Source organism: Petaurus breviceps, unplaced genomic scaffold (assembly GCF_028583685.1).
Source record: "Petaurus breviceps papuanus isolate PSGF00001 unplaced genomic scaffold, PetGlider_PUasm1.0 91041, whole genome shotgun sequence".
Classification (NCBI taxonomy): Eukaryota; Metazoa; Chordata; class Mammalia; order Diprotodontia; family Petauridae; genus Petaurus; species Petaurus breviceps.
This window is the reverse complement of record NW_027187400.1, coordinates 43,341,559-43,355,071: the sequence shown is the minus strand read 5'-3', so window position 1 is coordinate 43,355,071 and position 13,513 is coordinate 43,341,559. Positions and strand designations below refer to the sequence as shown.

The following is a 13,513-nucleotide window of genomic DNA, read 5'->3' as shown; positions in this document are numbered from 1 at the left end:
CTCTCTCTCTCTGTCTCTCTCTCTGTCTCTGTCTCTCTGTCTGTCTCTGTCTGTCTGTCTCTGTCTCTCTCTCTCTCTGTCTCTGTCTCTCTGTCTGTCTGTCTGTCTGTCTCTCTCTCTCTCTCTGTCTCTCACACTTTCCTTGGGAGCCTCCCAAACACTGAGCCAGCTCTGACAATGCACATGTCAACCTCATTATCAATGTGTATGTCCCTGGAAATACACTACCAAGGTAAGTGGACTTCTTCTCCATTGGCGGTAATGGATGGTTCCGCGTATGGATGGTGTGGTGGCTGATGGCTTTCCTGTGTTCTCTTGGTGCTAATTGTTAGGCCAAAATTAACATAAGCAGCAGAGAATCGATCCGTACTTTGTTCTGTCAGCTTCAGAGACTACAAGGAGTGCACAGTCATCTGCAAACAGAAAATCGCGCACCAACTCTCCCTGCACTTGGGTCTTGGCTTGTAGCCTTTTCACACTGAAGAACCATCTGTGACGTAGCTGACTTTGATGCCGTGTTCATCCTCATTGAAAGCATTTGACAACATAGCTAAACACCTGTAAAGGTAAAGGAAACAGATTGTCTTGTGACAATCACGGGGGAGTCTCTCTCTCAGTCATTTCTGGCAAGATTCCTTCCAGAGAGCTCCTTAATTGGTTATCCTTCACCTGGAAGACGGTCTCTACCTGAGGGCTGATGTGGCTGCAGAAAGGGGGGAGGAACAGAGGATTGGGTGCTTGCTGCCCCCAAATCCAGGTCTGTACACAACATTTGCAGATCTGACAAGGCAGAAGTTGGTGGCTCACCAGCCTTGAACATAAGTTTCAGGACTGAATGCTCTGGATAATGGATGGTGCTCGTGTGCCTTCCCAGTCACCAGAGGGGTGAAACAAGGCTATGTGCCCGCTCCCATGCTTTTACTACAGCACGCTATACAAATAATACATGCAAATCTGTATAACATATGTAACAACATGAACAGGGAAATGCAAACACAGATTTGCACAGTACAGCATGCCATACAAATGTGTGACAAATATGAACGTGCAAATGTAAGGATGAATTTGTATTTCTGTGGCTCCTCTCCCTGACCCCATCTGGGGCTTTCTTGGCACAGATCCTGGAGTGGTTGGCCATTTCCTTCCCCAGCCCATTTTACAGATGAGGAAACTGAGGCAGGGTTCGGTGACTTGCCTAGGGTCGCCCATCCAGGAAGTGAATGAGGCTGGATTTGAACTCTGGGAGAGGAGCCTTCCTGACTCCACGAGTATAGCATGCTATATAAATGTGTAATAAGTATGAATATAAAAATGTACATATGAATTCGCATTTGTAAGTGTACAGTCAAGTAACTGCGGTAGTCAACACTATAAAGTTAAAGTATAAAGTGATCATTTATTTTAATAAGCTAATACACTTTAAAACCCGAATAAACACGGGCTCAAAGTAGGGCCGGAACAAGTAGCGCCCTTCCTTTACCAACATGGCGGCGAAAGCCGGAAGTACAGGGATCGGAAGACACGCTTGCCGGATATCCGGGGCCGCCAGTGCGGTTCTCTTTCCTTTTGCAACATGGCAGGTGGGGGCGCCGGTAAGCGCGATGCAGGCGGCTCGGGGTTCCTGGGGTTCCGGCCTGGTTCGGTGGACCCCGGGGCCGCGAAACGGCGACGACGCGGGCCGCGGAACAAGAAGCGGGGCTGGCGGCGGCTCGCGGAGGAGCCGCTGGGGCAGGAGGTGGACACGTTTCTGGAGGACGTGCGGCTGCAGGAGCGCACCACCGGGTAGGCCCTGGAGGAGGGCGGGGCTGTGAAGGGGACTTCGGCTGGTGGGCGCCGGCGTCGGGGAGCGGGTCACCCTGGCAGGACCCGGGCCTGTGGGGGACCACTGGTCCGGCTGCACCCCGGGAGGAGCGCCCGAGGGTGAGATCCAGCACCCCGCTTCACCCGCGTTCTCTTCACCCCCAGGGGCCTGATCTCAGAGACTCCAGATGAAAACCTCTTCTTTGTGGACACGGGGCACAAGGAGAAGGGTGAGGATGGGGGGAGGGGTGGTGGGGGCAGGGGCAGGGGAGGGAGTCAGGATCGGGCAGTCCGGCCGCAGCCTGCTTAGGCGAGAGAAGAAGCTAGTAGATAATCGATAAGTAAACACAGATTGAGCACTTCCTGGGTGCCAGCCACCCTGTTAATCTGCTGGGGATAAAAGAGACCCAAGTCAGGGGGCGCATTGTTCCCAGAGGCGCTGCTGTTAAGAACCGATTAGGAATTGGGTGGAGGGGCGCCATCTGTGACAAGACGCACATTATGTAGACCGCCCGCTTCCCGGAGAGGTGTAGCCCCCGAATGGGCATGGGGAGCCCAGCGCGCTGTTACCTTTCACAGGCGCTGCTGTTTGCCCCCCTGTGGTCACTCAACAGGCACCCACTGAGAAAGCGTTTGCTTTGTACCACAAGTACTCCCAGGGGGTAGAAGGAAAAAGGCGCTTCCACCTTCACCAGAGTGGAGAAGAGTGAATCAGGAGAGAACTGCGGGAATGGTTGGGTGATTTCTCAAGGCCCCTCTCAGGTCTAACGTTTTGTGAGTTAAAAAAGGCAGTGCCTGAAGCAGACTTAAAGGGAGAGATCGTAGCTCTAAAAGACACCTTTGGGAAAAGTATTTTATCAATACTTTAAGTATTGGAATCAGTTAACTTAAATGTAAGTGGTGGTTAGGTAGATATAATTGTTTCTACTGATGTTTAATGTTAAATTTCTAGTAAGGTATTTTGCGTAAAATAGGAAAAGTGTGCATTTAAGCATTGCATTTAATGGCTGACTTGATTGATGTGTTGGTTAGATTCTGAAATTATTCTTTGTCATAAAGGATGGTTTTGGGGGAGGCATAGTAGGAAATAAAAGTGTGTAAGTAAAAGATAGTGATAAAATATAGTTTAAAAAGGAAAAAGGCAGTCCTCTGCCTGTGCATGGGGAAACTTTTCCTCTGGCTTGGGAGAGGAAGGGGCCTCCTTCTTCCCTACCAGGAACTCCCTAGATTGGGGGAGAACTGAGGCCTAGGACATGGGAGCTCACTCAGATCCTAAGGGGTAGGGAGGTCCTATGGGCTGGGAGCAGGGAGAGATTGAGCACCCCTTCCCTGACCTGATGAGTTAAGATTGTTGTAGCTGCGCCTTGGGTAAAGGAAAGGGGAATTGTGATGTTGGAAGCTAGGGTGCATAAGTGTTCCTCTGTTTGACTCTTCCTTGTCCTCCAGACTTGAAGGTGAATCAAGACCTAAAGAAGCCTTTTTGGACTGACCGGGTTTTAGAATCACGTTCTAAAGTACCTTCCCCAAAGAAGTAAGTGCATGCCTTTCTCTCCCCTTCCCCTGACTCCACTCTTCCTGGGATTTCCTTGTTAGGAATGCTGAAAAGGGGAAGCTCCCTGATCTTCCCTGATGACCCCAATACACAGGAACAGGATGCCTTTTTCTTTTCTAAAACACATTTTGTTACCTTCCTTTGTATACTTGATTTCCTACCACAGATGGCTTCCTAAGGGAGCAGGCTGCACTACTTCTTACAGAATGGGCAGGATCTGGGAGGGGACAGGGAGGTGCCGAGGGAAAGAGCAGACTTTCTTGAGAATGGTGGTGGCATGTGCAGGATCCTAGGGCAAAGATGGCCAGCACTGGCCGGTCAAGCTGAAAAGTAGATGAGATGGTGTGGGCCACAGAGAGTCCTGGCAGGTTCCCGAGCAGGGCTTGGGACAACAGCAGTAGCTCCAAATAGGGGGTCAATGCCAGATGTGCAGCCTGGTAGCATGAGAGACTCAAGGCGGGGAGCCATTAGAAGTCAAGTCAGGGAACTGAGGCCATAGGACATGAGGGAAATGGATTTCCAGCTTTTCTTGTACTGGGGTCCCCTTCCCTCATCTCCCCTCTCATTGTCCCCTTCTTGGCAGCATCCTTGCCTACCAGATTCCCAATGGAAAGAAGCTAAAACGCAAGCAGCGCTTGTGGGAGCACTTGGCCCAGCAGGGAAAGCTGCCCCGGGATGTGCGGAAGGCCCAGGCCCGACTGCAGCAGCCTCCAAAGCCAAAGACCAAGCCTTCTGACACAGAGGAAGCGGCTGGCCGGCCTTTCTATGACCTCTGGGCTGCAGACAGTACGTGGAGGAGGAGGGGTGCCTGACAGGGTGGGCCCTGCACCTCTTTGCCTCTGTCACTGCAGTTAGAGCTTTGGTTCATATGGGTCCTGATAGTCGAGTTGGAAGTCATTCAGGGGGATGAGTTTGGAGTGAGGCTCCTCTGCCTTCTCTTCCCTTATTCCCTATCCCCGCCATTGTCTGATGCTTGGTTTTCTGCCCCTTCCCCCATTGTCCTTTCTAGATCCTCTGGACCTCCCCCTGGTTGGCCAGGACACCTTCTTCTTGGAACAGACAAAGAAGAAGGGAGTAAAGGTGAGGAGTTGGCCAGGAGGGCAGTGAGAAAGTGGCTGGGGAGAGCTATTGCTGCTTGTCCTTGAAGTGAGGGAGCGCTGTGCAGTCACATTCACTTTCTCCTCTGAAGCCATCTGGGTCCAGCGGCCAGATATGGATCAGGACGGCTGGAGATGGCCCTGGTTGGGGAGTGAGGATCATGGGGAAGAAGTAGCCGTGGGCAGCCAGGTGGGCTGAAAGGCCTGGGTGCCTTTGGATGCCCCATGGCCATCTAGGCCCCATGTCCTGTTGAAAATGCCTTTAGCTGCTGCAGAGAGCCTGGGGTCAGGTACCTGCGCCCTTGGATAGGTCACATCCCCTCTGATCCTTGGTTTTCTCATCTGTAAAACAGAGGCCTCAGACTAGATGGTTTCTGCCGCCTCCAATCCCATGAGCCTCATTGCGAGCTTAGGGAAGGGAGGAGACTTTGTCAGGTCCACATAGCAAGTCAGTCAGATTAGACTCCAGCCCATGGCTTCTTCCTGTTGGATCTGGCAGCTGGCCTGCAGGAGGGATTGGGTGGAGTTTGAGTGAACTCCCATCTCTCATCCCTTCTCCCCATTTCTCTCCCTCCACTTTCTGCAGCGACCCCAGCGCCTACTGACCAAACCCTCTCGGGCCCCAGCTGTGGAAGTGATCCCTTCAGGAGGCTCTTACAATCCTTCGTTCCAGGCCCACCAGGTACCACCTCCCTTCTTGCCCTGGCCCCCCTAGGCTAGTCCTGGACCCAGAGTATGCTGGGGGCTGGCACACCCTCCTCCTCACCAGGGCTGCCTGCTTGTTTCTGCCAGGCCCTGCTCTTGGAAGCCCACAAAGTGGAGGTGCAGAGGCAGAAGGTGGAGGAGAAACTCAGCCGTCAGCTGGCCTTCCCCACTGTGGATGAGGCCCCCACCAAGGTACCTGCAGTTAGGGAACTTCATGGCCCAGCAGCCCTGCCCTCTCCTCATCTCCAGCTGAGTCTAGTACTCAACACACAGAAATTCCCCAGACATCCCCTTTCTAGAGGGGGCCGCACCTTACCAGCTGATCAGCACACAGGGCCTGACTTGGGACAGAGGAGAGTGAGTAGTGAGAACGTCACTGGGATGGGGTGACTGGAGAGCCAGCCTGGGGTCAGAGCCAAGTCCAGATTCTGGGCCTTCCCCCAAAGTGGTTTTTGTTAGACTAGAATGTGCAGGTCTGGAGTCAGTGTGTGTAGATACAAATTGCGGTAGATGTATCAGTAGAGTGGGCTTGCTTATTGGACACTCCCTGTCCCAGAGGAACCTCAGATCTGGAACTGGGAAAAATAACCAAACTAAAAACAAAGTTAAGGCCACCAGAAAGCCTTTCCTGTAGGAGGCTTGAAGGAAGCTGGGCATTCTGGGAGGAGGGCAAGGCAGGCAGGCCTGAGCCCCTCGTGGCACAGAGCCAAAGCTGTCCTGGGCTAGGGAGATGATGTTCTGTGGAGCTTGAGTTCAAACCAGTCACTTGGTTGGAATGTGGTGTGTATCACACATAACAACACTGCAGATCCGGGGGTTGGGCTGGAGCCTTATTGGGAAGCCTTTGATTTCCAAGCTGAGAAGTTGGTCTTTTATCCCAGAGGCATCAGACTCATGAATTGAGGAGGCCTGGAGGGGAGAGCCTGAAAGGCAGGACCCCACGGGGAGATGGGAGGAGTCTGGCCTGGAAGAGATGAGTACCTGCACTTGGGACACTGCAGCAGCCCCTATGCTTCCTTCCAGGAGTCGGTGTTCAAGGAGCTGTGTGAGGGGCTCCTAGAGGAGTCGGATGGGGAGGCTCCCACAGAGCCGGAAGGAGAGGGGAATGCAGATTCCCAGGCGCACAGACCCCTAGGCCCAGAGAAGAAGACGGAGCAGCAGAGGAGGCGGGAGAAGGAGGCCCGGAAGCTGGTGAGGGACACCCTGGGGCAGACCTGCCGCAGGGTGGGGTTGGGGTGCCAGCTGATCCCTCTCAGTCAATTCCCCCATGTTCCTTGGTGGCCCACATACCCCCATGACTTGTGCAGGCCTAGGCATGTCAGACAAGCTCCACCTTCTGACCCCTGGGTCTGGGGTTTCCCGTAGAGAGCCCAACAGGCAGCAGAGCGGGTGGCGAGAAAGAGGCACCAGGAGGTGTTCCAGCTTCGAGGCATCAAGCTGCAGGTGGCCCAGCGGCTGGCAGAGCTGGCCCGGCGGCTAGAGAAGCTGAGACTGAAGCGGCTGGCAGAGGACGAGAAACCCCGACGGCTGGGTCGGCTTAAGTGAGGAACTAGGGGGTGGAGATTTGGGGGGTTACATCCACCCAGAGTGCTGACTGGTCTGCCCCAATATTTCCTCTGTTCAGAAACCTTCCGCTTTCCACATCCTGGCATTCAAGACCCCCCACAGTGTAACCCTGGCCTGTGTAAACACACTCCCATGTCATCTTCCACATCCTCTGGTTCTGGTGGGAAGGGAGTGAACGAGAGGAGTTTCTGTCTCTTCATCTGTGCCACCACCAGCCCTGGCCGTCCCTTTTGGCCTTCAGACCCACCCGCCCTGTGGTGCCCCCTCTTTTCTCATCTTTCCATGATGAGTTCCACCCTCTGGCCCTTTTGCCCTTTCCTGGCTAGCAAGTCCAGGAACCGGGGAGGGAGAAAAAAGGGGATACATCTCGTCTCCCCAGCCAGGTGAAAGTTTACCTCCTTTTCTTAGCATCCTAAGGCAGTTGTGTGGGCTATGGAGAATGTGCTGTGTCTGTCCAGGATTTCAGAGCTGGGGGGATGTGGCAAAACCCCCAGGTAGACATGTAGCTTATGTCCCTTCCCTTCCTGCCTGTCAGGTACCAGGCTCCAGACATTGATGTGCAGCTCAGCACTGAACTGGCCGAGTCCTTGAGGAAGTTAAAGGTATTGGGCCTGAGGCAGGCCAGGGGAGTGACAGAAGAGGGTGAAGGGTCTTATGCCCAATGATGAGACTCATCCTTGCACGCCTGAGGCCCTGCCCTGATAGCGGTTTGGGGCAATGGGCGACACTATGGGTCCCCTAGGCAGGCCAGGTTTGGCCCTTGCCCAGGGGCTGAGGGCATGGGGAGGCTGGGCTGGGGATCACAGGCCTCTTGGGTCCACCTGACACCTCTGTCTCTCCTAGCCTGAGGGGAGCATTCTTCGGGACCGATTTAAGAGCTTCCAGCGAAGGAACATGATTGAGCCTAGGGAAAGAGCCAGGTGAGGCATCCATATGGATGCGCCACACCGGGAGGGACAGAGTCTGGGGAGGTGGCCTGATCTCTGAGCTTGTTTCTCTGTCCATGCCCAGGTTCAAGCGGAAATACAAGGTCAAGCTTGTGGAGAAGCGGTCCTTCCGGGAACTCCAGTGAGTATCCTCAAGCCCCTTTGCCCCAGCCCAGCCTTTGGTCCCCTGTCTCAATTGTAACCATTTCATGGTTTCTTCTGTCCACAGATTATAGCTGTAGCTCTTCTGGATGCCTGCTCTGTCCAGTCCCTGAGGCTCCATTAAAAGCTCTTTGACCAATCCTCCACATGTTCCAAGTCTCAGTCCATCCTTGGGTCTGTCTTTTCTCTCCCTGAGAGCCTCTGGAGAGAGATTTTGTCCCCTGGGAACTGCCAGTCCTTCATATTAAAGCCTCATCTCCTGAGGGCTGTGCTCAGCTGAGTCCGCCAGATTCTAAAACATCATTAAAAGTCACAGTGAATGTATAGAAAAGAAAGCCGTGTTTGGGGTGATAACCCAGAGGGTCTTCACCAGGCCCAGGTCACATCAGACAGCAGGCAGGCGGAAGGCTGCATGTAGGGGCTGCCTCACTTTAGCAAGTGTTTGCCAGAATCTCTCCGGCCGTCCTTAGGTACTGGAGGAGAGGGGCTGGTTAGGTAGGTGGTCCCAGCATCTGGGGCATCAGAGGTGACCCTTGGAGGAGAGATGCCGTGCTGTCCCTCTCCTCCAAGGCCTCTTAGAATGCTTTCATGGCCACCTTGAGCAGGAAGCCCTTCGATGTCCTCACTGCCTTGGCTTCCGCCTCAGAGGCCACTCTGTGTCTCCTCTGGATGGATCTTCTATGTGCCAGATGCTGGGGAGGGATTTTTCTTTTTCCTGATATCTAGCAGTCATTATAGCACGTGCCACCGATCTCTTGCTTGATAAACATTTCTGAGGGATTGGTCACAGTTGAGCATTCAGGGAGATGGTGTAGTTGTTGACATATGGGCCTGATTCGGGCCAGACCATGAACCCCTGTGCACCCACAGGTGCCACTGAGTCCTGCCGTTCCTGCCTCCAAGGTCATATGCACATTGATCAGGGGGTGCCGTGGAGTTGAGGATCATCTGCCTCCTTGCCAGTCCTTTGGGATTTTGTTGAGTGGAGTCCCCAGAATGTATTTTGAAAGTGCAGATACATTTGGTGATTTAAAAGAATTTTCTAAGCCCTGTGAGACAGTTGACTTTTATAAAGGACCTCTAGGTAGCCCCAGAAGAGAAGTGGCCTTAAGGATAAACACTCAGCCTGAGCCTTCCCCAGGCACCTTTTATTGGCAGGATGTTTGTCTGGACAGGTAGCTCCTCATGCCCTGCTGGAGCCTCCCTTGTCAGGGAGAGGCATTTCAGTCACTGCACCCCAGCAGATAGCCCCCCTGAAGGGAGGAGAGACAGCGTGCCTGGCAGACCAGATGCCCAGCAGATGACTTCTGGAGACATCTCCAGGGTGTACTGATGGCATCAGGTGAGAGTGCACCTGACCATGTGTGCCTTCCAGGCATATTCCCATGTGTACTCTGTGCTTTCTGACACATTTCCTTTGCATGTGTGGTCTCTGTTTCTGTGTGTTCTCTGCATATATACCCTCTCTTTGGGTGTCATCCCACTTGTGAATGGAGAAATGTTGGGGTGTGTGATTGTGGCAGGGACTTGTGAGCAGTGGTTTGAGTGGTGGGATGGATGCTGGGCAGGAAGGCCTTCTCCTTTGTGGGAGTGCATACCGATGGTGATGTTAAAGGCCCAGAGAGAGGAAAGGATCTCTCCAAGGTCATGCAGTGAGGTAGGGAAGGAGCCAGAGCCCCAACTCTGGTTAACAGCATTTCCTTCAGGGTCCTATTTTCCCAGTCTAATTTGGGGTTTTGCTTTTTGCTTTTCTTAACCTTGTGTGGAATCCCAGCAGCAACTCCTAGGGCCCTTTGCCTGCAAAATCACTTTCCTTTAAGGACGATTTGCATTTTCTTGCCTTTTTTTTTTTTTTAAATTTATTTTTGACAACCATTTAAAAAAATTTTAAGTTATGCATTCTCTCCCTCCAGCCCCTCCCCTCCCCATTGAAAAGGTAAGCAGTATGAAGTAATTATACCTGCAGCCTCATGCACGACGTTTCCATCTGCATTCTCAGGCCACCCGTTGTCTCTGGAGGGGGGTGGCCTTGTATTGATCACAGTAGCAGTCGTCATGTACAGATGTTCCGGTTCTGTCCGCTGCACTTTGTATTAGCTCATGGGAGCCTTTTGGGGGCATTTCTGAAGCCATCCTGCTCATCCCTTATGACACAGTAGCATTCCGTCACAGTCCTATACCACTGCTTGTTCAGCCATTCCCCAGTTGGTGGTCATCCCCTCGATTTCCAATTTTATGCTGCCACAAATAGTTTTGTACATAAAAGGCCATATCCTTTTTCTTTGATCTCTTTGGGATACAGACTTTGCAGTGGTATTGCTGGGTCAAAGGCCATGCACAGTTTTATAGTCCTTTGGGTGTGGTTCCAAGTTCTCCAGACTGGTTGGGTCATTTCATAGCTCCACCAACAATGCATTGGTTTTCTCACAACTTGTCCAGCATTTATCATTTTCCTTTTCTGTCATATTAGCCAACCTGATAGGTATCAGGGGGTACCTCAGAGTTGTTTTAATGTGCATTTCCCTAATTATTAGTGAATCAAAGCATGTTTTCACGTGTCTGTTGATAACTTTGATCTTTCCTTTGATCATTTATGAACTGGGGAATCGCTTTTATTATATATTTGAGAAGTGAGGCCTTTGTCAGATTACTGTAAATTTTTTTTCCCAGTTTCTTGTTTTCTTTCTAATAAACTTCATATTTTCTATGCTAATCACCTCTATGTTCTTTGAGTTCTATGGGGAAGTTAGGTGGTGCAGTAGGTAGAGTGCTGGGCCTAGATTCGGGAAGATCTGGGTTCAGATGTGGCCTTAGATATCAGCTGTGTGACCTTGGGCAGCTTCTCCCTGTTGGCTTCATCTGCCAGATGAGCCGGAGAAGGAAATGGCACCACTCCAGTATCTCTGACAAGAAAACCCCAAATGGGGTTGGAAGGATTGGACACAACTGAACAACACTGTTCTAGGCACTAGGAGTACAAAGACGATTGTTTCAAGGGGCTCAGGTTCAGGTGGTGGGAGACACAGGACAACAAGCACTGATATAGGCAGATACCAAACCCACACCGATAGAAGGCCTGACCTTAGGAGAAAGGCACTGGAGAGTGGGGAAGTGGAAAAGGTAGCAGGGACTCACTGGGCCTCCCCCTCATGAGGCTTTGGTGTGAGTGCTGGCACTGGCTGGAGTAGAAGGGTCAGAAGTTCCTCGTGTTAGATAAGGTCTGACTGCCCCGCGGTCAGCCAAGGTGCCTCTAAAGACTTGCCATACTTTGTTCTCTTGGGGGCCTCCTGGAATCAGCCAGAAGCAGAGGAGGCAGGGTCAGGATTCACTCATGTAACCTGAAGTCCTAACTGCCTCACATCTGTCAGCCAAGACAGACTTTGGTGCTGTGCTTTGGCCGGGGAGAGCTCTGAATGAACCGGATCACAGAGGCCTTGGTTTATTTCTGAGGATGTGTTTTCTAGGAGCAAGCCTGGCCACGTTGTCCATGTGTACAAAGCCAAGACAGCTTTTGAGGTGATAAAAATGGAAAACAAGTGGTTGCCTAGGGTGATAATCCTTGTAGCCAGAGCCCAGCCATCATGGGAGAGTCTTTTCTGAAGTCCGCCTGTTCATTTCTTACGGAAAAAATAGTTTTCCATTACATTCACGTACCACAACTTGTCTGGCCATTCTGCAGTTGATGGGCATCTTCTCTCCCCTGATCTTCTTAAGAAATGTTTAAAATAATGAATTTAACAAAAACCAGAAAAGAAAGAAAACCCCCAAACCATGGACAAGAAGTAGGCAGTTTCGTGTGGGAGGACATTCCCATACTGCGCTTCTAGTCTCCCCTTCTTGCTTATTTACATCAGGAAAGTTCCTTCCCCTCTCTGAGCCTTAGAGAACATCCCCACCAACCTTTCATGAATGTTTAGAGGAGAACATTTGGAGAGCTGTAAGAGGCTACAGCGGTAGGAGCCAAGCTCCTACAAGCACCCAGAGAGGAGCCGAGATGGGGCTGAGAGCAAGGAGAGATACTTGGGGGGCTGGCCTGGGCTTCCTGGAAGTGTATAGGCCCTGAGCTGGCGCTGAAGGAAGGGTGGAGCAATCCTGGGAATGCAGGGCAGGGAGGGAGGAATGATAATACTGTATCAGCTTTAGAAGAGATGGTTAAAGAAAGGAGGAAGGCCCTTCAATGCCAGGCTAAGTTGCACACTAAGCTGAGCCCTGGATTTCATTGGCTACTTTCCCCCCATCTCCCTGCTCTGGAGCAGTAACCGCTACCGTGGAGTTGGCTTCAGGCAGGACGCTGAGGAAGCTGATACTGAACCTGGCCCAGTCCCCCGGGGTCATCCAGTCTCTGTCTGATCCCAGAGCTGAGGTTGTAAAGCAGGGCTTGTCATCCAGGTTCTTCTTGTGTATTGTCTTTACATACTTCATGTTGGTCTCAGTGATGCCCAGCGGGTTGGCATTCTGCTGTAGCTATGGGAGAAGAAGGGTCAGGGGTTAGGGGGTGACCTATTTCTGGCCCTAAATAGGTCAATTCTTCCCAATCCCAGCTCTGCAAAGGGGAGAGAAGAGCTGGGAAGGGAAAGGAAGAGTGTGGCGGGGAGGCGACAGGCCAGATCCTCACCTCCCACATCCCAGCTCCTGGCACACTTCTTCCATGGACATCTTCAGCAGGGACGATGGGGGGAACCGATGACACCTGGCAGCGTGCTTCTGCATCTGGCTGCTTCAGATCAGCTCCAGGGATGCCTCCAGGTTGGTCATGCTTCCCCAGTAATCTAGGGCCTTCTGCACAGTGAATCTGAGCTCCCTGTGTAGAAAATGGGACATTTGGAAGATATCAGGGTCCCTGTCTGGCTCTGTCAGCTTCCTCCCTCCCTGACACTGCCCAGCTCAGCAACCATCTTCACAAATGCCTGTTCCAGGCCATCCTTCAGCTTGATGGAGCCTTGGGCTTCAGGACAGCAGGGGTGGTTGGTATTGCCCTTCCTAGGATTCCATTGGGACCCCACTGTGGGCTGCTGCTTGTGCCACTGGGCTCAGGGTCATTCTGTCCCCAGCCATCCTCGTACATTTCCCTTCACTGCTGGTCATCTTCCACACACTAGAGCAGCTAACTCACTTGATATGGCCACTCATTGGCCAAGAGGACCCAGGGAATCATGGCCTCCTCCCATGTCTTTCGCATTATGATCACTGAGCTTCAGTGTGATCCAAGTGGTGTAAACTCACCATCCCATAGGGGACGTGTGGTCCAGGAGATGGTTCTCAATCATCTCTTGCTGGAGATCGTCAGTGATGCCTTGGGAGTTCACTAGTGACAACGCCCCACAGATCTTTCTCGCCCTCTATCACATCTTCAGAAGCTCCATTGTGGTTTCTGGCTGCAGGTCCTTTTCTCCCCCCAATGTTCTTGTTCTGTCCTCCTCTGGAGAATTTTCTTAGCCTTTTCTCCCATGTGGGACACAGAAAAGGACAGTGTGATGACTTGATTGAGGTACTGGTAGCCACTGCCTGGCAGGCTGCCCACCCTCTCAGGCCTCTCCACACTCTCAGCAATAACTGTGGAGTCAGCTGGTAGGATGAAGTCTTTGAGGAGGATGCGGAGAGCTTCTGGGGCATCCATCATCTTTGGGGGGGGGGTCTGGGGGGAGGCATCCAGATGACTGATCTGAAACACCATCTTGATCCGCCATGTTTTGTACACTCCTGAG

General features: G+C 52.2%; 1 protein-coding gene and 1 non-coding gene across 2 annotated transcripts; both read left to right on the top strand.

The window, feature by feature from the left end:
• Positions 1-1,536: 1,536 nt before the first annotated feature.
• NOP53 (NOP53 ribosome biogenesis factor) lies at positions 1,537-7,952 on the top strand. The gene is made up of 13 exons (XM_069079131.1): positions 1,537-1,782; positions 1,966-2,030; positions 3,247-3,331; positions 3,936-4,138; positions 4,362-4,432; positions 5,036-5,131; positions 5,242-5,346; positions 6,178-6,345; positions 6,520-6,695; positions 7,256-7,322; positions 7,564-7,640; positions 7,732-7,788; positions 7,876-7,952. The coding sequence occupies exons 1-13, from the start codon at positions 1,574-1,576 to the stop codon at positions 7,880-7,882; spliced, it is 1,386 nt and encodes a 461-aa protein (XP_068935232.1). The 5' UTR covers positions 1,537-1,573; the 3' UTR covers positions 7,883-7,952.
• Positions 7,376-7,500, top strand: LOC138154644 (small nucleolar RNA SNORD23). Its single transcript, XR_011166651.1, has one exon. It is a non-coding gene; the product is annotated as a small nucleolar RNA SNORD23 (small nucleolar RNA).
• Positions 7,953-13,513: the final 5,561 nt, after the last annotated feature.